A 21,450-nucleotide genomic window follows, 5' to 3' on the forward strand; every position below is an offset into this window, starting at 1 on the left:
CATTAACTTGTACTGTAAACTTAAAATAAATAAGTTAATGTAATCAAAATTATATAAGATGAGTACTGCAAACTCACAATAAATAAGTTAATGTAATCAAATTAATATAAGTTTATGTGAGTACTGCAAACTCAAAATAAATAAGTTAATGTAATCAAACTAATCTAAGTTAATTTGAGTACTGCAAACTCACAAAAAATAAGTTAACCCAATCTAATTTATCTAAATCAACATAAATGACTTTTTTTGAGGCAACGACTTTGCATATTTTTTTTAAGTAAAGTCAACTTATTATATTTTACAGTGCAGCAAGAAGGTCCGGGTTCGAGCCCCATGGCCAGCGAGGGCCTTTCTGTGCGGAGTTTGCATGTTCTCCCCGTGTCCGCATGGGTTTCCTCTGGGTGCTCCGGTTTCCCTCACAGTCCAAAGACATGCAGGTTAGGGTAACTGTTGACTCTAAATTGACCGTAGGTGTGAATGTGAGTGTGAATGGTTGTCTGTGTCTATGTGTCAGCCCTGTGATGACCTGGCGACTTGTCCAGGGTGTACCCCGCCTTTCGCCCGTAGTCAGCTGGGATAGGCTCCAGCTTGCCTGCGACCCTGTAGAAGGATAAAGCGGCTAGAGATAATGTGATGTGATGTGATGTACACTTCTCAATTTGCACTGCAAATCTGTGTACCAATACAGTTTAACCACATCTCCACTATGCTTTTTGAATTACATCAATATGTACTAAATAACTTACCTACTTTGTAATCATATACAGCATGGGCTAATTTCTGTGTAATTTAGTGACATTCACAACACACAGTTAGATAAAAGGTTAATGAAAATTCAATTTATCCTCAGTCATATGGTACCAATGTTTTAAATGTATCTTTTAGTCACTTATTTTTAATCTTTCACAGTTTTCAGTCCATTTGTATCAAGTAGACATTTTACACAATGGGCCAAAGTAAGAGAGTGTAAAATAATAATAAGATTATTATTATTATTATTATTATTATTATTATTAATAATAATAATAATAATAATAATAATAATAATAATAATAATAGATGGCTGCATTGACTTTAGACTTGATAAAACACAGTGGACCAACACCAGCAGATGACATGGCATCCCAAATCATCATAGACTGCGGAAACTTCACACTGGACTTCAAAGACCTTGGATTCTGTGCCTGTGTACTCTTCCTCCAGACTCGACAACCTTGTAAATGAAATGCAAAATTTACTTTTATCTGAAAAGAGGACTTTGGACCACTGAGCAACAGTCCAGTTCTTTTTCTCCTTAGTCCAGCTAAGATGCTCCTGACATTGTCTTTGGTTCAGGAGTGGCTTGATATTAGGAATGTGACAGTTGTCACCCCTTTCCTGAAGATGTCTGTGTGTAGTAGCAATAAAAACTGGTAAAAAAAATGTTCTTGAGTCTGGTAGTCTGTGCAGCCATGCTTCTGTAATGCCTTCCAGACAGTAACAGGGAAAACAGCTGTTGTGCTGGGTGACTGTGGTCCTTAATGATGCTATGTGCCCTCTGCAGGCACCATTAGAGGTAGATATCCTGAATGGCAGGGAAACTCTTGCCAATGATATGCTGATTTCCTCTAAAAAGGAAAATGGTCAGAGACAAAAAATTAGCACCCTGGTAAAATGATGACACTCGCACATTAAAACAGACCACTCGAAAATTGGAATGTAAATGGCGTCAAACAAAATTAGTAGTGTTCAAATTAGCTTGGAAGGAGAGCTTCCTGAAGTATAGAAAAGCTCTTAGTGCTGCGAGATCAACATATTTCTCCTCCCTAATAGAAGATAACAAAAATAATCCTAGATTCCTATTTAATACTGTAGCAAAATTAACCAGGAATAAGTCCACTATCGACACATGCACACCTGCAGTATGTAGTAGCAACGACTTCATGAATTTTTTTAATGACAAAATTGAGAATATCCGACAAAAAATTCAAACTACTAATTTAAGGTCAGACAATGAAAGTGACCTTGTAGTTAACTATATAACTGTATCAGATCATCAGTTAGAATGTTTTACTCCCCTTAAAGAAACTGAATTACTTTCATTAATCTCTACATCAAAAGCCTCAACTTGTGTACTAGATCCCTTACCTACACATCTATTCAAACAGATAATGCCTGGAGTAATTGAACTGCTTCTAAAAATAATAAATTCTTCTCTTACGATTGGCTATGTACCCAAATCCTTTAAACTAGCAGTTATCAAACCCCTGATTAAAAAACCTGACCTTGATCCCTGTCAGCTGTCCAATTATCGGCCAATATCAAACCTCCCCTTTATCTCCAAGATCCTTGAAAAAGCTGTGGCACAGCAGTTATGCTCATATTTACATAGGAATAACATCCATGAAATGTATCAGTCAGGATTTAGACCTCATCATAGCACAGAGACAGCACTGGTTAAAGTAGTAAACGACCTACTGTTGGCGTCTGATCAGGGCTGTGTCTCGCTACTTGTGTTGCTTGACCTTAGTGCAGCATTTGATACCATTGATCATTCCATTCTTCTGGATAGACTAGAAAATGTTGTGGGAGTTAAGGGAATGGCCCTCTCCTGGCTCAGGTCTTATCTAACTGATCGTTATCAGTATGTTGATATAAATGGTGATATTTCTAGACGTACCGAGGTAAAGTTTGGTGTTCCACAAGGTTCTGTCTTGGGTCCACTGCTTTTTTCTCTATATATGTTACCTCTGGGTGATATTATTCGTAAACATTGTATTAGTTTCCACTGTTATGCTGATGACACACAGTTGTATGTCTCTGCAAAACCTGATGAGAGACACCAGCTTAATAGAATTGAGGAATGTGTTAAGGACATTAGACACTGGATGCTTATTAATTTCCTTCTGCTTAACTCTGACAAGACTGAAGTACTTGTGCTAGGACCACATACAGCTAGAAGTAAGTTTTCTGATTACACAGTGACTCTGGATGGCCTTTCTGTTTCTTCACATGCAGCAGTAAAAGAACTCGGAGTGATTATTGACCCCAGTCTTTCATTCAAAACTCACATTGATAACATCACCCGGATAGCTTTCTTTCATCTCAGAAATATTGCAAAGATAAGAAATTTAATGTCATTGCATGACGCAGAAAAACTAGTCCATGCTTTCGTTACCTCCAGGTTGGATTATTGTAATGCCTTACTGTCTGGATGTTCCAATAAGTGCATAAATAAGCTCCAGTTAGTTCAAAATGCAGCAGCAAGAGTCCTTACTAGAACTAGAAAATATGACCACATCACGCCTGTCTTATCCACACTGCATTGGCTCCCAATCAAATTTCGTATTGATTATAAAATACTACTATTGACCTTTAAAGCACTAAATGGTCTCGCACCACAGTACCTGAGTGAACTTCTGGTCCTTTATGACCCGCCACGCCTACTTAGATCAAAAGGTGCAGGCTATCTGCTGGTACCTCGTATAGTGAAGGCTACATCAGGGGGCAGAGCCTTTTCTTACAAAGACCCACAGTTATGGAACATCCTTCCAAGTAATGTTCGGGAATCAGACACAGTCTCAGCATTTAAGTCTAGGCTGAAAACATATCTGTTTAGTCAAGCCTTTTGTTAATGGTGTTTATGAGGTAAAGGTGTAGATCTAGAGGGTCCTCAGACATAAAGTGTTTTGGTAAACTGGGATGTATGGATGCTGTCAGTCCCCACTCGCTTGCTCACTCGAGTTTGTTGACGGTGTAGTGGCTGGCTGCTTTATGTCCCGGGGCTCCCTCATGCCTGTGTTACCTTCTGGCTCTCTCCTTTTAGTTATGCTGTCATAGTTAGTTGCCAGAGTCCCTGCTTGTACTCGGTGCAATATGTATACTGCTCCTACTTATTCAGGTGACATTGGGCATACCTAACAACCTGTGTTTTCTTTCCCTCCCCCCCCACCCCAAATCTGTCCCTCTGAGTTACATGGAGTCAACAGGAAATCTTTTGGTGGAGAGGGTGGAGACCTCGACTGGCTATCGTAACCTGCAGGGAATCGGCCGTCAGACTTCTGTCGCATGTCCCAGACCCGGTGAAATGTAACTGAATTGTCTTGGCCAGCCCTAAGGGTCCCATCTGCATCTCATCATTGCTGAGGAGTGTGCTCCCATCACCCAATCAAGCATCCAGCCAGAGCAGGTCATGATATATTTTTTACCATATTAACATGCCATTGTTGTGTGTTATGCCTGATGTCAAGACTCTCGTCTCTGCGAGCCTACCACACAGATTTATACTTGTCATTTTTAGGGCATACCTAACAACATGTGTTTTCTTTCTCTTTCTCTTCCCCCCCCCCCCCCCCAATCTGTCCCTCTGAGTTACATGTTGGTCCTGGGATTGAGATGCTGGCCTCTTCTGCCCCTCGGACCTGCTTGATCCATCCTGGTGCCCTGTGTCTGGCCGGAGTTTTATCGCATCGCTCCTGTGAAGGACGGCCCCATGAGGACAGTTGAGGGTTATACCTGGAGGATGCTCTGGACTCTTACAGTCATGCTTTTATGGCTGAGGACTACAGTTGTCTTGCTAACTTTAGGACTGCAGTTATCATGAACAGTTTTGCACTCAAGTTTCCATCAATGAAGAGTTATAACATCAACAAAACTGTCCTCATGTTAAAACTGTTAATATTATAGTCAGGCTGTCTGTTGTTGCCCAAATGAGGATGGGTTCCCTTTTGAGTCTGGTTCCTCTCGAGGTTTCTTCCTCATGTCATCTGAGGGAGTTTTTCCTTGCCACCGTCGCCACAGGCTTGCTCATTGGGGATAGATTAGGGATAAAATTATCTCATGTTTTAAGTCGTTCAAATTCTGTAAAGCTGCTTTGCGACAATGTTTATTGTTAAAAGTGCTATACAAATAAACTTGACTTGACTGTGCCACCTCCACTACTCTCTGTAGTGATTTCCAGCTGTAGACAGAGGAGCTCCCATACCATACTGTAATGCAGCCTGTCGGCAAGCTCTCAATTGTGCACCTGTAGAGTTCTGAAATCTAACACCTAATCATTCCACATGGCACTGTATATTCCACCCTGAAATGGATCACCTGCACTTTTTCACTTTTACTGTTTACCATATCACATCACATGTTTACCAACATATCACAAGACACTGTTTACATATCACCTACATATTTACTGTTTACATATTTATCAACATATCACAAGACTCTGTTTACACAGTCAGTACTTAATTTGTCTTAAACAATGTGCAATTATTAGTACTCTCACGTGTCACTTTCTCCTGTGTGCACTTTCTCCTATGTGCTTATGCTACACCCCTGTCCCCACATTACCCCCTGAGATAATGAATGCACATTTCTTAATTATTTATATTTCTTTCTATCTATTTTTACTTTAATTTTACATCCATTTTTATATTTAGGACTTTGAATCTTTTTATTACTATACTGTTAAAATCGTGTAGGGCTCCAATGCTGAGAGATTTGTTTCTGGTTCTTATCTCGTCCAATGCATTTAATTATAAGTTGACCCTGTGTTTACATACATATGACAAATAAAACTGAACTGAACTGAACTGAACTGGTGGCTTTTGATGCACTTACACCAGCCTCAGTCCACTCCTTGTGAAGCTCTCCCAAGTTCTTGAATCAATGTTTCTTGACAATCCTCTCAAGGCTGTGGTCATCCCTGTTGCTTGTGCACCTTTTCCAGCCAACCTTTTCAGCAATGACCTTCTGTGGCTTATCCACCTTGTGGAGGGTGTCGATGATCATCTTCTGGACAACTGTCAAGTCAGCAGTCTTCCCCATGATTGTGGTTGCGTGTACTGAACTAGACCAAGAGATACACAGTATTTATATGGTTTTACTCAAACTCAAAATGAAATACTCTAATATTTTGAGATTTTTTTGTGCTGTAGGCCATAATAATCAAAATTAAAATAGAAAAATGCTTGAAACAATTTAGTTTGTGTGTAATGAGTCTAGAATATATTAAATTTTCACTTTCTTAAATAACTGATGGAAAATATTTAACTTTTTCATGATATTCTAATCTTTTGATATGCAGTAGTATGTACCTGTCAAGCCAAATGACCTTTCCCAACTCCTAAATTTGTTGGCATGACTATCAGAAATAAAAAAAATGAATGGGTATGAACTTTCTTCTGCTAAATGCTGATTGTTAGACCAGCCAAATATGGACACTTGTGTGAGAACTTGAGTGTTAACATTTCTGCAGTATTTCTGAAAGTATGACTCTCAAAAATCTTGGAGTATTTTTTTTATTCTTGTCTCACATTCCAGTACCATATCAAGGCTATTAAGAAGATAGCATTCTTTTCATCTTCATAATATTGCCAAAATCTGATCTATCTTTGTGTGATGCTGAAATGTTAATAGACGCATTTGTATCCTCCCGACTTTATTATTGTAATGCTATTTTCTCTGGTCTTCCAAGTTACTAGAAGTCTTTAGCTTGTCCAGAATGCTGCAGCTAGAATCCTGACAAAAACTCAAAAATAAACACCTATCCTAGCCTCTCTTCACTGGTTACCAATACAAGCTAGAACTTGATTTTAAGATTTCATGGACTTGCAACACCTTACCTAGCTGAGCTAATTACAGCCATCATCAATACGCCCTCTTCACTCTCTCCATGCTGGTCTCTTGGTCATTCCCCCTGTTAACAATAAAAACAGCTGGTCACAGAACATTTATCTACCATGCACCCTACCTTTGGAAATGCCTTCCATTATGTATCTCATCTCATTATCTCTAGCCGCTTCATTCTGTTCTACAGGGTCACAGGCAAGCTGGAGCCTATCCCAGCTGACTATGGGCGAAAGGCGGGGTACACCCTGGACAAGTCACCAGGTCATCACAGGGCTGACACAACGATACAGACAACCATTCACACTCACATTCACACCTACGGTTAATTTAGAGTCACCAGTTAACCTAACCTGCATGTCTTTGGACTGTGGGGGAAACCGGAGCACCCGGAGGAAACCCACGCGGACACGAGGAGAACATGCAAACTCCGCACAGAAAGGCCCTCGTCGGCCACGGGGCTCAAACCCGGACCTTCTTGCTGTGAGGCGACAGTGCTAACCACCGTGCCGCCCTCCATTATGTATGAATGGATATTTTGCTCAGTGGATATTCTGAAATCCAGACTTAAAACCTGCCTTCACTCCCTTCACTACTGTGCCCCTGAGAACTCAATCAGGTCTAATCCCCTTAAATGCCCTTAATGTGGCTGTTTTATTTTAATTTTCATCCATTTATTTTACTTGTTTTATTGGTCCTTTATCTTTATACGGTTGTTTATTAAAATAAATCATCTATTTATTTTACTTGATTTTATTTCTTTTGCTACTTACATTCAGTCATTCCACTTATATGATGTTTTAATTTCATTTTTATTGCTTTTATTTTATTTGCTTTTATTTGTGCATTGGGACCATGCTGTATGGTGATTCTGAAATTTAAATAAATTGATAATAATAATAATAATAATAATAATAATAATAATAATAATAATACACAACTTAAGTTCAGGGTGGAAACAATTTTTTTTTGTTCTTTATGTTTTTTTAATTGAATTGATTTATCCATCCATCCATTATCCATAACCGCTTATCCTGTGCAAGGTCGTGGGCAAGCTGGAGCCTATCCCAGCTGATTGTGGACAAGAGACAGGGTACACCCTGGACAAGTCACAGATCATCACAGGGCTGACACATAGAGACAAACAACAATTTACACTCACATCCATCCATTATCCGGAACTGCTTATCCTGTGCAGGGTCACGGGCAAGCTGGAGCCTGTCCCAGCTGACTATGGGCGAGAGGCAGGGTACACCTTGGACAAGTTGCCAGGTCATCGCAGGGCTGACACATAAATACAAACAACCATTCATACTCACATTCACACCTAGGGTCAATTTAGAGCCACCAATTAGCCTAACCTGCATGTATTTGGACTGTGGGGCAAACCGGAGCACCCGGAGGAAACCCACGCAGACACGGGGAGAACATGCAAACTCCACATAGAAAGGCCCCCATCAGCCACTAGGCTCAAACCCAGAACCTTCTTGCTGTGAGGTGACAGCGCTAACCACTACACCACCATGCTGCCCTTGAATGGATTTATTCATTATTAAAATGACTTCATTATTAAAATGACTTCATTATTGAATTGATTTATTCATCATATTAAAAAAATGATACAATAACATAATAATAAATGGTTAACACAATAAAGTGCAAGCACTTATTTCCATTGTGGTCTAAAAGGAGTTACATGATCAACATTAGAACAAAAGTTACAGTAACAATAAGTAAATGTGGGCGACATGGTGGTGTAGTGGTTAGCGCTGTTGCCTCACAGCAAGAAGATCCGGGTTCGAGCCCCATGGGCGACGAGGGCCTTTCTGTGCGGAGTCTGCATGTTCTCCCCGTGTCCGCGTGGGTTTCCTCCGGGTGCTCCGGTTTCCCCCACAGTCCAAAGACATGCAGGTTAGGTTAACTGGTGACTCTAAATTGACCGTAGGTGTGAATGTGAGTGTGAATGGTTGTCTGTGTCTATGTGTCAGCCCTGTGATGACCTGGCGACTTGTCCAGGGTGTACCCCGCCTTTCGCCCGTAGTCAGCTGGGATAGGCTCCTGTGACCCTGTAGAACAGGATAATGAGATGAGATGAGATGTTTGGAGCCAAACAGAATTTTTTCGGTTTTTCCAACATAACCAAAACAATGTCATCTTTTTCCAACATAACTAAAACAAAGTAACAATGCTGTTGCAGGGTATGTTAACGTAAATGCCAAATTAAAAAGTTTTTAACGTGCCTGAAATTACATTTTTTGAATGAAGTGCTTTTCTTTTTTTTTTTTTAAATGTATCTATGATTGGTATATCAATGAAAATGTATTTTGAAATATAGTGTTCACTTTGACTTCAAGAGACCTGTAGGCACCTGGTGTAAATGTTTATTATTCCCACTTTCCTTTCGCCGTAGGATTCTGCCTCATTCCATTAGAAGTTAGCAATTTGTGCCTTCATTAGCGTTTCTCTCATCCAGAACGATGTTGGCCTGCTAACAAAGTGAAAATAAAATTTGACAACGCCTTGTATAAGCTTTGTCAGCACATATCACTCGCCGTGCATTTTTAATCACTTTTCATATAGCATTAAAATGCTGGACATTGCGTTGGCTAATAAACGATTTATTTTAAAGTGATTAAATGTGAATAGTCTCAGTATAATTAGACAATCCACGCTTGCGAGTATTTTACCCCCTTACGGGACACAAAAACAAACTTCCGGGTTCTCCTCGTGCGCTCCCATTTTGTCCTTTTCGTGCGTGTTCCGTTTACTAAAGTTGCCTCTACAAGTTGGGAGTGGCAGCGGACTTAGGAGCTGCTCGTGCCTCCTCTTCCTTTTCTTTCGCACAAGTAAAATGGTGTACGAGTTTAATACGAGTGCGCGCGCGCGCGTGTGTAAGCACCTCCCTCCTTCCCTCCCTCGCGCTTGTTACTGTTTTTGTTCAGTCCTGCCAAGTCGTCAGCTGAGCTCGCGTGCTCCCTTCACTACTGTACAGCGATGTAAGCGCGCTCGTGGCAATTAAAATTACGCATTTAAAACGGGCTTTTGTTAGAGTTTCATTTTAAACACAGCACTCTACAAATATGTTTTCACGATTAACACACAACCAATCTATTATGAAAACGACTGATTTTCTGTATTGTGTGGTTAAATATAACTTTGTCATTTGTATGTAGCTAAAATGCAAGGCGCAGTGTTGATTACATGATGATTTGTTTACAGTGCTGTTTTGGCCGCGGAACACGGCGTTTTAGTAGTGCTGTGTGATTCCTACCAGCTGTTTCCCGCCTTGAAAGACACCCGATCAGCTGCAAATACACACACACACACACACACACACGTACATGAGGGAGGGAGATGGGGAGGGAGGTTGAGAAAGAGAAAGAGCGCCACTCACTACGAGGGAACCCCATCAGCTGGAAGTAGAGTATCATTACAACTCTTCACGCTCAGCAGACGTTGCTTTCGTACACAAACAACTGCAAATTCACTCGCGTAATCTGAATTGTTGTTCTTAAATGCGCAATTGCTCGCGAATACACAGCGGAGCAGAGCGACGATTCACAAAAAGCGAAGTGTTAGGAAGATTCGCGGACTCAAAGCTGGAGAGGAAAGCATGGAGTATTTCATGGTACCAGCTCAGAAGGTGCCCTCCTTGCAACATTTTAGGAAAACGGAAAAAGAAGTCATAGGGGGCTTGTGTAGGTATGTATGCACACCGTTTCTCCCTTAAAAATCTGTGATTAGAAGAAGCAGGGATGGTTTGTGCTTTTATCGCCCGCCAAGCAGCAGAAGCAACGGGGCAACGTGCTTGATCTGATTGGTATGTTATTGTGTGCACGGACGAATCTCTTGGAGTAAGACGGGAAATACCTCAAATAATACCCCATTTCTAATGTTGAAGGGCTATTAGGATGTTAGTTTCAAACTTGTGCACTGTCGTACACATGTTACTGAGTAAATAAATTGGCTAAATCCACACATTTTGTGTCTGACAAACATAAACCACGTGGTTCCATGCACACCACGCCGCTGCTCTGCTGCAAGGCGATTCCAAATCAATGGACTTAATTTTGAGCGTCTTTGAATGTTTCGGATTATTTTCTACATCAGTAGGTTTTAAGATATTGATCTGGCGCGTAATTCGTATTTTTTTTTTATAAAGTTAAGGCCGAGCAGCTCGCTACTGCACACGACGTTTGCTGGGTTGCGAGAGCGGGCTAAAGTTATTGTGGGCAGTGCGGCCATGCTTGTGGCTTGTGCTACACAGAGGATTTGTCGTCGTCTAACTCTTAGTTCGTCAAATGTAGAAATCAAATACATCACACGTACTCTGTAACTGTAATTTAACCAACTGTAATGTGTTTTACGCTTCTAAAAGCGTCAACGATTTGGCGGGAGAGTGCGCTTTCTGTGTTTGGACTGCGCCTTTATTCCCGTAGCCCTGCCATGCTGCCGCATGGACAAGCGGAGAGGAAGCTATGTAGAGAGGCATTGTTGTAATGGCGGAGGGCTGGGATTAGTGCTTTTCACCGTGGTTTTATGAGCGTTAAAAACTTCTCCTGAGCCTGTTCTATACGCCATTCTTCTAGATTGTGAAAGCAATCAAGCTAGTGAGGAGCACGTTCATAAATTAAAAAGGGCTTCTTTTATAAGGGGGTGTGTATGTTGAGCAAGGCCCGTCAATGCGTCTGCAGCCTGATCTCAAGGGGGAGGCGGGGCGAACGCAGGACATGGCGACAAGCTCTCTGGGAAATGTAGTTCCACGGTTCTACTTAAACTTCAGAGCGTTATATTGATTGAAGGTCGCAGTTATTTGTTCGTGGTTGGAATTGTTAGTAAAAATGTAATTAAAAAATGTATTTTAAAATGTCTAATGTTACGCCACAATAACATTCAAATAGGACTTGTTGATCCAAGTCAAGGCTTTTCACAGGCTGATGGTCCTTTTTTGAGTCTTTTTTTTCACTCAAAATGTGACCGCAAGTAGCTGGAACTCCACCTGAAGGTATCCAGGGCTTTAGCCCCATCCTCATGTGGTTTATTCCCATGTTTAAATGGGAATAAAGTTGGTCAAACGTGTCTGTGTTTGATCATTCTAGATTTAAAGAGAGCAGAGGTTTTTTTAAGGAAAGTTTGAATTTTAAGTTTTTGACCGGATATTTCATTTGACTTCTGTAAACTAACTTGAAGTAGTTGAAGAAACTGACTAGCGAGCTGAATCAAATCAAGGGTTTGCATGTTTAAATCTATGCAGCTCAACAGAGCAGCTTTAACTAGCCCTGGGTCCAGTGGACCCGAAGACCCTGTATGTAATACAAATGTGAAGGGGGGGGGTCAATGATTTTTTTTCCTGATTTATGTTCCTCACAGAAAATGAGCCAAGGCCAATGAATCTCAGTTTGAAAAAATATTTATTTGTATCATTTTTCTTAAGATGAAAACTGAAAACAGGTCCCACAGACCCGAAGACCTTACAAGGGTTAAAGGACTTTCTAAAGCTGTGATCGTCATTCTAAGAAACATTATGGTTCACCAGTAATAATTACCACTCGAAGAATGTAAGTTGTTCAGCATGTTAGTGATCACAGCAAAATGGTCATCGATCAATGTATGGCTGTGGGCTTATATAACTTCTGATCCTTAACTCTAAAAACTGATAAATTACTGTTATTGGTGTGTATGTAGTCAAAATGTGTTTTGAAGAAACAAGTGTTTGTGTTGGTTGGATTAATGAGTAATTATTTTAATTTGAAATAATTGGACACAGTTCCAAGTGTTTACTGCATAACTGCATAAAGTGCATTTCCCAAGGACATGATGATGGTTGAATGCCTTATTCCTATAAGGACTAACCTTTGACCATTGTCCATCAAAATATTTACTATTTAAACAAGTCTACAGTGCACTTGTACTTTCAATAAAATAAATCAATGTGCTCATTAAAGAGGTTGAAAAAGGAATTGTTGCTTTAGTAGAATGAATTTGTTTGTTTGTATAGATTTAGTTATGTATTATTTAGTTAGGGCTACACAATCATGCCAGTTTGCGAGTCTTTGCTTCTTGAATGGACATAATTAACTGATTTATTAATGACCCTGGCTAAAAATCGCCACGTGAATATCATTATACATCTGTGTTGGTTACAGCTTGTGCATGTAATAATCATTCATCTAGAAACATTACTTTATCCTGGTCAGAGTTGTGATGAAGCTAAAGTTTGTCTCAGGAACCTTGAGTGTGAGGTGGGAACACACACTGGATGTGACATCAGTCTACCATAAACACCATGCACACACAAATTGACACATGGAGCAATTAGCCAAAACAATCCAGCTCCTGATATGTATTTGAGAGGTGGGAGGAAACTGGGGAACCAAGTGGAAACCCATGTGAAGACTTAAAGTACTTGCAAAACTCCACACAGACAGTAACTTGAGCTCAGTAATGAGTGCAAATGAACATTCCTATGGGTCAACTGTCAGACATATCACAGTAGACCCCTTGCGCATGACGTCACGCATCACATGATAATTTCACCTGGGGGTCAAACAGACACCGTCTTTCCTGGAAGCAAGGCTTAATCTGTCTTAAATATGCTTCGTTTTTGCGCTGTTTTTGGTTGTTCAGATAGGGAAATAGATAAAAGATATTACCGGCTCCCCACTATCAAGAAAATGTTAACAAAGAGAAGCAAATGCTTCAAGAGCAATGAAGAAATTAGTGGTTAAAGAGAGGACAGCGAGCGGTGCTAAGCCTGAAAACTCCAGAGAAATTTGTGATTGTATTTAAAATGTATTTCAATAAATAGAAGGTCGGAAGAGAGTATGGAAGAGTTTGCTTAAGTATCTCGTTTTATTTCTGCTCGCATTTGAGTTGGCGTCTTCATGAAAGTGTTTCATTTTCTTACAGATGAACCAACTTCCTTATTCCACATGGAAAACCCAGATTGGGCACAAACAACTTGGACATAACTCGGTAAAAAAAATCCAGCAAGGAGTGACATGCACAATATAGACCCCTTTCACATGACGTCACCGCGCCGCGAGATTTTGTTAGGCGCCATATTGGAAGACCAAGTACATGCACTCACAATATAAAACAAAGTACGAGCGAGAGTAAAGTGACACGATGGATGATAATTCGGGTTATGTGAGTACATTACCAGCTGCAGAAAGAGCACGGTATGTGGAGAAACTGGCTGTGATTGATGGGTTTGACCCATATGATAAGACTCGGGGCAAGGGAGAATGGAAACATAAGGAGGACTGGACACCAATTCTGCCATCTGTTTGCTACCCAGACATTGTAAACTATTTGTTGTTTACACCCAGTGCCTACACTCAGTGTTCGAACTATGCCGATATTTTCGGGGGGTCCCTTTTTTTCCCTTGGGGCGCTTGCACTTGTCTCGGAGCGCGGATCTCCAAACACATGAGAAGCCTTGTGCTTGTCTCGGAGCGCGGATCTCCAAACACATGAGAAGCCTTGCGCTTGTCTCAGAGTGCGTATCTCCAAACACATGAGAAGCCTATCTTACGCACATATCACGCGGACTCCACACCTCCACACACGCATCGCGTCTGAAGTCATAACTCATCAGGGGAAATCGTGTCCACATTGGCATGTTCAAAAAACAACCTCGCGTCAACAATGATACCACACGCAAGGAAAAAAAAAACAGTCAGGCTACTCAACAACCAACCTGGCAGCAGCGAGCAAGCCCCAAACCATCCTAAATTATTATTATTAAATTGTAGAAGTCTGGGAGGCTTGCTCCTCATACAGTTATCAACTTGGGGCCAATTTAGCATGTTTTCAATCTGAATTTCTTGCGTTTGCTTACCTCAAAGTGTCCACAGATCATGCACAGACTTATCCATTATATCCACAGTTTTTTGCCAAGTCTCACACAGGTTTCTTTCAAGTCTGCTGTTGGGCCAATAAATCATAAATAAAACAGCTCAGATTTGTTTGTTTAAGTCGTTTGCCACTCCACTTTATTCTCGTGGGTTCACATACCGCTGCTGTTATTTCCCCCTAATCACGAGTTTGTTGGTCTTCCAAAATGGCGCAGGGTCTGTTTACTTCCGGTTTCGGGTGACGTCAGTGAAAGGGGTCTATATCTTGAAAGAACAGAAAAGCTTAAGAGCAGAGAGTGCTGAAGCTTTGTTTCGTTTATCAGAGGAACCTCTGTGCAAAATGTCACCATGGAGCTAGAGTGTAGTAATGAACCTACAGCTCAAGAGTGTTCTACACAAACAGACTGAACTTTACAACAGCTGCATACATGTGAAATGGAAATAAATCGACTAAGGCAGGAAAAACTATTTTGGATAAAATTGTTACTGTCTGTTGCACACTTCTCAACCTGTGTGACTCAGTTGTGCCTTTTGAATAAAGGGTAAACGAAGAGGGAACTGAACATTAACCGTTTAGTGAAATTATTATTATTATTATTATTATTATTACTACAAGGGTGATTATAGTTACTATATGACTATAACTACAAGTGGAATGTGCTGATTCTGTGTTTGTAATTATTGTACCATCCCCTGTTAGGTAAAATTAAAGTGACATCTTACAGTATTCTTTGAAAGTCTAGAGCAAGATAACTTATTTTACAAATAATAACACTTCGGGCGGGCGGCACGGTGGTGTAGTGGTTAGCGCTGTCGCCTCACAGCAAGAAGGTCCTGGGTTCGAGCCCCGGGGCTGGCGAGGGCCTTTCTGTGTGGAGTTTGCATGTTCTCCCCGTGTCCGCGTGGGTTTCCTCCGGGTACTCCGGTTTCCCCCACAGTCCAAAGACATGCAGGTTAGGTTAACTGGTGACTCTAAATTGACCGTAGGTGTGAATGTGAGTGTGAATGGTTGTCTGTGTCTATGTGTCAGCCCTGTGATGACCTGGCGACTTGTCCAGGGTGTACCCCGCCTTTCGCCCGTAGTCAGCTGGGATAGGCTCCAGCTTGCCTGCAACCCTGTAGAAGGATAAAGCGGCTTGAGATAATGAGATGAGATGAGAGATAACACTTCGGCTATTGTTTTAACAATAATAAGTATCAGTGTATAAATGATAGAGTGCAAATAGCTCTGTAACTACATGTCCTTGGGGTTGCTGAGACATGGAGGGCCAGGAATACCATCTAGCCCACAGTTCAGGTAGGGGTCCTTTGAGAGTAAATGCTTTGGATTTTGCAACATTCTGTTCCCAAAAGCTGATGTTGGGAAAAGGTCTTTACACAGAGAAGGTTTTCTTCCTTTTGTAATTTTTTTTAACTATTCTTCCATGTAGGGACTCTTCAGGAGGGAAAAAAGGTCTATTCCAACATGTAGCTAATGCTAGGTCACAAATCTGCACTGTCACTCAAATCGTTTTGAGGAATTTTGTATGTCTCATAACCGCTAATAAACTCTAATTTCCATGTATATCTATCATTCGCTTCTTTCTGACTAAGATTATCCAAGTAATCCAGTAGTAGAGCTTTTTTAGCTATAGTTTTTTTTTTAACGACAGCAACAGACTTCAGACATCTTCACTTGGCTTCAGTATGTAAACAAAGTTCACTTGTCCCCCAGGATAAGGGTAGCGACAGTCACTAATGTAAATGCGACCTCAGTGCAAGGGGTCGATACACACAGGATACTTTCTGGCTTCTGTTTCTCAAATGCAGTGCTAATAAGAAACAGCAGTTTCTTTTGTCTACGTGGGCTGTTTCACAATTGTATACTTTTCAGGTCCACAATAGTCCAAAAATCAAACCTCAGATTTTTGTGTTTCTCTGCTGCCCAAAATTACCTTTTGAGATGGAAGTTAACTGCGCAGAATTTTATAGCTACAGGTCATATACTGGTCTTGTTACTTGTGGTGAGAAGACAGCATATGGTGTATTTCTAAAACTGACCACCTTTCTTATAGTCCACAAGAGTAAGCTATACGAAGTGAAAAACGGTTGAAATGTGTTTTTTTTTTTAAAGGACGAATTTTCAAGTACTGTGCAGCAATGTTTGTACATGATAGTAACTAAAAACAGTGGCTGTGGTGATGATCCTTGTGGTTTTTCGGAGAGGACACTTTTTGATGGACGCACATTTCAACCACGTGAAGATGTGTGGTAAATGTGTCTTGCATCTCTTTCAAATCCTATTTTTTTTTTTTACTGTGCAACAACAGAGTATTCCGTTTCAAAAGAAACAAATTATTTATAAGCTTTTGCCATAGCAAGCTATACATACATACATATATACATACATTATGGCTGGGAAAACACTACAGCTTGCGCCATTTACAGTGGCCCCATTGTACCGAGTCTGCATGTCTTTGAACTGTGGGGGAAACCGGAGCACCCGGAGGAAACCCACGCAGACACGGGGAGAACATGCAAACTCCACACATACCCCTTTTCCACCAAATCAGTTCCAGGGCTGGTTCGGGGCTGGTGCTGGTTCACAACTCGTTCAACTTGCGAGCCAGCTGAGAACCAGTTTGCTTTTCCATAGCTCGCGGTGCTAAGCGAAGCCACGTCATTACTTCGCTGTATACGTCAGTTACGTCGTTGTATACGTCATTACATCGCTGTATACGTCAGTTATGTCGTTACGTTTGCATAAACCTTGGCGCGAATATCGAAGCAAAAACAACATGGAAGAAGCAGCAACAACAACAATAATAATAATAATAATGGATGACTTTGCGTTTGTACAGCTGCTGCTTCTTGCCGCTTAAAAATGGCAATCTTTTGCAGTCTTGTTATTGTTGTTGGTCTTAACAACTCGGCCCCCCCGCTGACGTAAGCGGTTCTTTCCTCTGGCCCAGCAGAGAGTTGGTGCTAGCCTGGAACCGTTTTTTCTGGCCCCAGAGCCAGTTCTTTGTCAGTGGAAACAGAAAACCCGGTTCCAAACTAAGCACTGGCCCCGAACCAGCCCTGGAACTGCTTTGGTGTAAAAGGGGCAACAGAAAGGCCCCTGTTGGCCACGAGGTTCAAGCCCGGAACCTTCTTGCTGTAAGATGACAGTGATAACCACTACACCACTGTGCCACCCTGTGGAATATTTTCTTAAAAATCATTTACAACCTCATTATTTAGTGAGTGGTTTCTGGAAAGGACATTTTTGATGGATAAAGGATCCTGTCAGAGGCACTTGGTTTACAAAAAACCCCCAACTAACTTCCACTTAAATATCTTTCTTTTGTGAATGAAATTATATGTCCCAAAGTAAAACCAAGTTGGTGCTAAAAAATGCAATTCTAAATTTAACCAGTAAAATCTAAGTGTAATAATTAAAGTAGAATTAAATGAAATGACCACAAGGTCAAAATTAAGCCTGTATTTGACTCACAAACATATTTATAAGCACTTTTAGGAGACATTACTGCTGTAGGTAGGGCTTGTGTGTCCTTGTAAAGTAAGGTATAAGAAATTAATATATGACGTGCGCACACACATATACTGGACCTAGTTGCAGGAGTATTTATTTTAGAGTGGGTGTTATTCAAAAAGATAACCACCATTGTGAAACAGCCCTCATATGGAAGACTAATATACATAAGTGAATAAGGAGCAATTTTATTGTGATGCAAAGAATTATTAAATTAAATATACATTTAAAGCAATAGATATACTGTACAGTGATTTTCTTTTTTGAAACTGAAATGTGCGTTAACACTGTTGTTCCTAACTTAGAACAATTATGGTCAATAATCATTATTGATGGCACCGTGAGGACGATTGCTACCTTACAGCTCCTTGCTTGATCCTGAGCTCACGTTACTGTTTAGACAATGTTTCTGTGCACATTCTTGTCTTATTCATGTAGATTTTTTTTCTCCTCTGGATTCTCTAGTTTCCAATCACCTCCCAAAAACATGCCAGTAGGTGGGTTGTCTTAGTGAAATTGTTCCTAGGTGTGAACGCGTGTGTGCGTGCGTGTGTGTGTATTCTCACTACACACCCTGTGTTCCTGGGATAGGCTCTGGATTGTCGCAACCCTGATCTGGATAAATCAGTTACTGAAAGCGAGTGTCAATAATCAGTATTATACAACCCCGATTCCAAAAAAGTTGGGACAAAGTACAAATTGTAAATAAAAATGGATTGCAATAATTTACAAATCTCAAAAACTGATATTGTATTCACAATAGAATATAGACAACATATCAAATGTCGAAAGTGAGACATTTTGAAATTTCATGCCAAATATTGGCTCATTTAAAATTTCATGACAGCAACACATCTCAAAAAAGTTGGGACAGGGGCAATAAGAGGCTGGAAAAGTTAAAGGTACGAAAAAGGAACAGCTGGAGGACCAAATTGCAACTCATTAGGTCAATTGGCAATAGGTCATTAACATGACTGGGTATGAAAAGAGCATCTTGGAGTGGCAGCGGCTCTCAGAAGTAAAGATGGGAAGAGGAACACTAAGCCCCCTAATTCTGCGCCGACAAATAGTGGAGCAATATCAGAAAGGAGTTCGACAGTGTAAAATTGCAAAGAGTTTGAACATATCATCATCTACAGTGCATAATATCATCAAAAGATTCAGAGAATCTGGAAGAATCTCTGTGCGTAAGGGTCAAGGCCAGAAAACCATACTGGATGCCTGTGATCTTTGGGCCCTTAGACGGCACTGCATCACATACAGGCATGCTTCTGTATTGGAAATCACAAAATGGGCTCAGGAATATTTCCAGAGAACATTATCTGTGAACACAATTCACCGTGCCATCCGCCGTTGCCAGCTAAAACTCTGTAGTTCAAAGAAGAAGCCGTATCTAAACATGATCCAGAAGCGCAGATGTCTTCTCTGGGCCAAGGCTCATTTAAAATGGACTGTGGCAAAGTGGAAAACTGTTCTGTGGTCAGACGAATCAAAATTTGAAGTTCTTTATGGAAATCAGGACGCCATGTCATTCATACTAAAGAGGAGAAGGACGACCCAAGTTGTTATCAGTGCTCAGTTCAGAAGCCTGCATCTCTGATGGTATGGGCTTGCATTAGTGCATGTGGCATGGGCAGCTTACACATCTGGAAAGGCACCATCAATGCTGAAAGGTATATCCAGGTTCTAGAGCAACATATGCTCCCATCCAGACGACGTCTCTTTCAGGGAAGACCTTGCATTTTCCAACATGACAATGCCAAACCACATACTGCATCAATTACAGCATCATGGCTGCGTAGAAGAAGGGTCCGGGTACTGAATTGGCCAGCCTGCAGTCCAGATCTTTCACCCATAGAAAACATTTGGCGCATCATAAAACGGAAGATATGACAAAAAAGACCTAAGACAGTTGAGCAGCTAGAATCCTACATTAGACAAGAATGGGTTAACATTTCTATCCCTAAACTTGAGCAACTTGTCTCCTCAGTCCCCAGACGTTTACAGACTGTTGTAAAGAGAAAAGGGGATGTCTCACAGTGGTAAACATGGCCTTGTCCCAACTTTTTTGAGATATGTTGTTGTCATGAAATTTAAAATCACCTAATTTTTCTCTTTAAATGATACATTTTCTCAGTTTAAACATTTGATATGTCATCTATGTTCTATTCTGAATAAAATATGGAATTTTGAAACTTCCACATCATTGCATTCCGTTTTTATTTACAATTTGTACTTTGTCCCAACTTTTTTGGAATCGGGGTTGTAATAATGAGCAAATAATTACCATTATTACAGCAGTACTTGAAAGTTTGTGAACCCTTTAGAATTTTCTATTTCTGCATAAATATGACCTAAAACATCAGATTTTCACACAAGTCCTAAAAGTAGAGAAAGAGAACCCAGTTAAACAAATGAGACAAAAATATTATACTAAGTCATTTATTTATTGAGGAAAATGATCCAATATTACATGTCTGTGAGTAGCAAAAGTATGTGAACCTTTGCTTTCAGTATCTGGTGTGACCCCCTTGTTAGGTTAGACTAGATTAGATAAAACTTTATTGATCCCTTTGGGAGGGTTCCCTCAGGGAAGTTAAGATTCCAGCAGCATCATTACAGATAAACAGAGCAAAGAAATGGAGAAAAACCTCTAGATAAATTAAAATAAATTAAGTATTTACATATAGAAATAGAAAAAGAATAAGATATGGGGAAGAGAGGAGGGGGAGAGAGGAGGGGAGAAAGAAAAAAAGGAAGGGGGCAGCAGGAGAGATATTGCACTTTATATTGCACATTGTCCGGTATTGCTTATTGTTAGGCTAGGCTACTGCTCCTTCCCGTCCTCTGTCCTCCTGTTACCCCTCGTCCCCCCCCAGAGAGGAGTTGTACAGTCTGATGGCATGAGGGACAAAGGAGTTTTTGAGTCTGTTCGTCCTGCACTTGGGAAGGACCATTCTGTCACTGAACAGGCTCCTCTGGTTGCTGATGACGGTGTGCAGAGGGTGACTGGCATCGTCCATGATGTTCAATAGTTTGTCCATAGACCTCTTCTCTGCCACCGTCACCAGAGAGTCCAGCTTCATGCCGACCACAGAGCCGGCCCACCTGATCAGTTTGTCCAGCCTGGATGTGTCCTTCTTGGATGTGCTGCCCCCCCAGCACACCACAGTGTAAAACAGGACACTGGCGACCACAGACTGATAGAACATCCACAGGAGTTTCCTGCAGATGTTAAAGGACCGCAGCCTCCTAAGGAAGTATAGCCTGCTCTATCCCTTCTTGTATAAATGATTGGTATTGCAAGTCCAGTCCAGCTTGCTGTCCAGCCACAGCCCAAGGTACTTGTAGGAATCCACAGCCTCCACCTCGACTCCCTCGATCAGAACTGGTTGTGACCTTGGTCTGGACCTCCCAAAGTCAATGACCAGCTCCTTGGTCTTCAAAGTGACGTGATGTCCTTCAGCCTGACGT

General features: G+C 40.9%; 1 protein-coding gene and 1 long non-coding RNA gene across 2 annotated transcripts in view; one reads left to right on the forward strand and one right to left on the reverse strand.

Annotated features, from left to right (window-relative positions):
• Positions 1 to 866: 866 nt before the first annotated feature.
• On the reverse strand, positions 867 to 9,438 carry LOC132869212 (uncharacterized). The gene is made up of 4 exons (XR_009650920.1): positions 8,972 to 9,438; positions 6,600 to 6,673; positions 5,596 to 5,824; positions 867 to 1,607 (listed from the first exon to the last, which is right to left on the reverse strand). It is a non-coding gene; the product is annotated as an uncharacterized LOC132869212 (long non-coding RNA).
• A 504-nt stretch (positions 9,439 to 9,942) lies between these two features.
• tfap4 (transcription factor AP-4 (activating enhancer binding protein 4)) overlaps positions 9,943 to 21,450 on the forward strand; it is an 86,064-nt gene continuing 74,556 nt past the window's right edge. Inside the window, exon 1 of the mRNA XM_060901423.1 lies at positions 9,943 to 10,305. Within this exon, the coding sequence (XP_060757406.1) occupies positions 10,217 to 10,305 (89 nt within the window). The 5' untranslated portion in view covers positions 9,943 to 10,216. The remainder of the gene's footprint in view (positions 10,306 to 21,450) is intronic.

This window comes from Neoarius graeffei, chromosome 20, assembly GCF_027579695.1.
Source record: "Neoarius graeffei isolate fNeoGra1 chromosome 20, fNeoGra1.pri, whole genome shotgun sequence".
Classification (NCBI taxonomy): domain Eukaryota; kingdom Metazoa; phylum Chordata; class Actinopteri; order Siluriformes; family Ariidae; genus Neoarius; species Neoarius graeffei.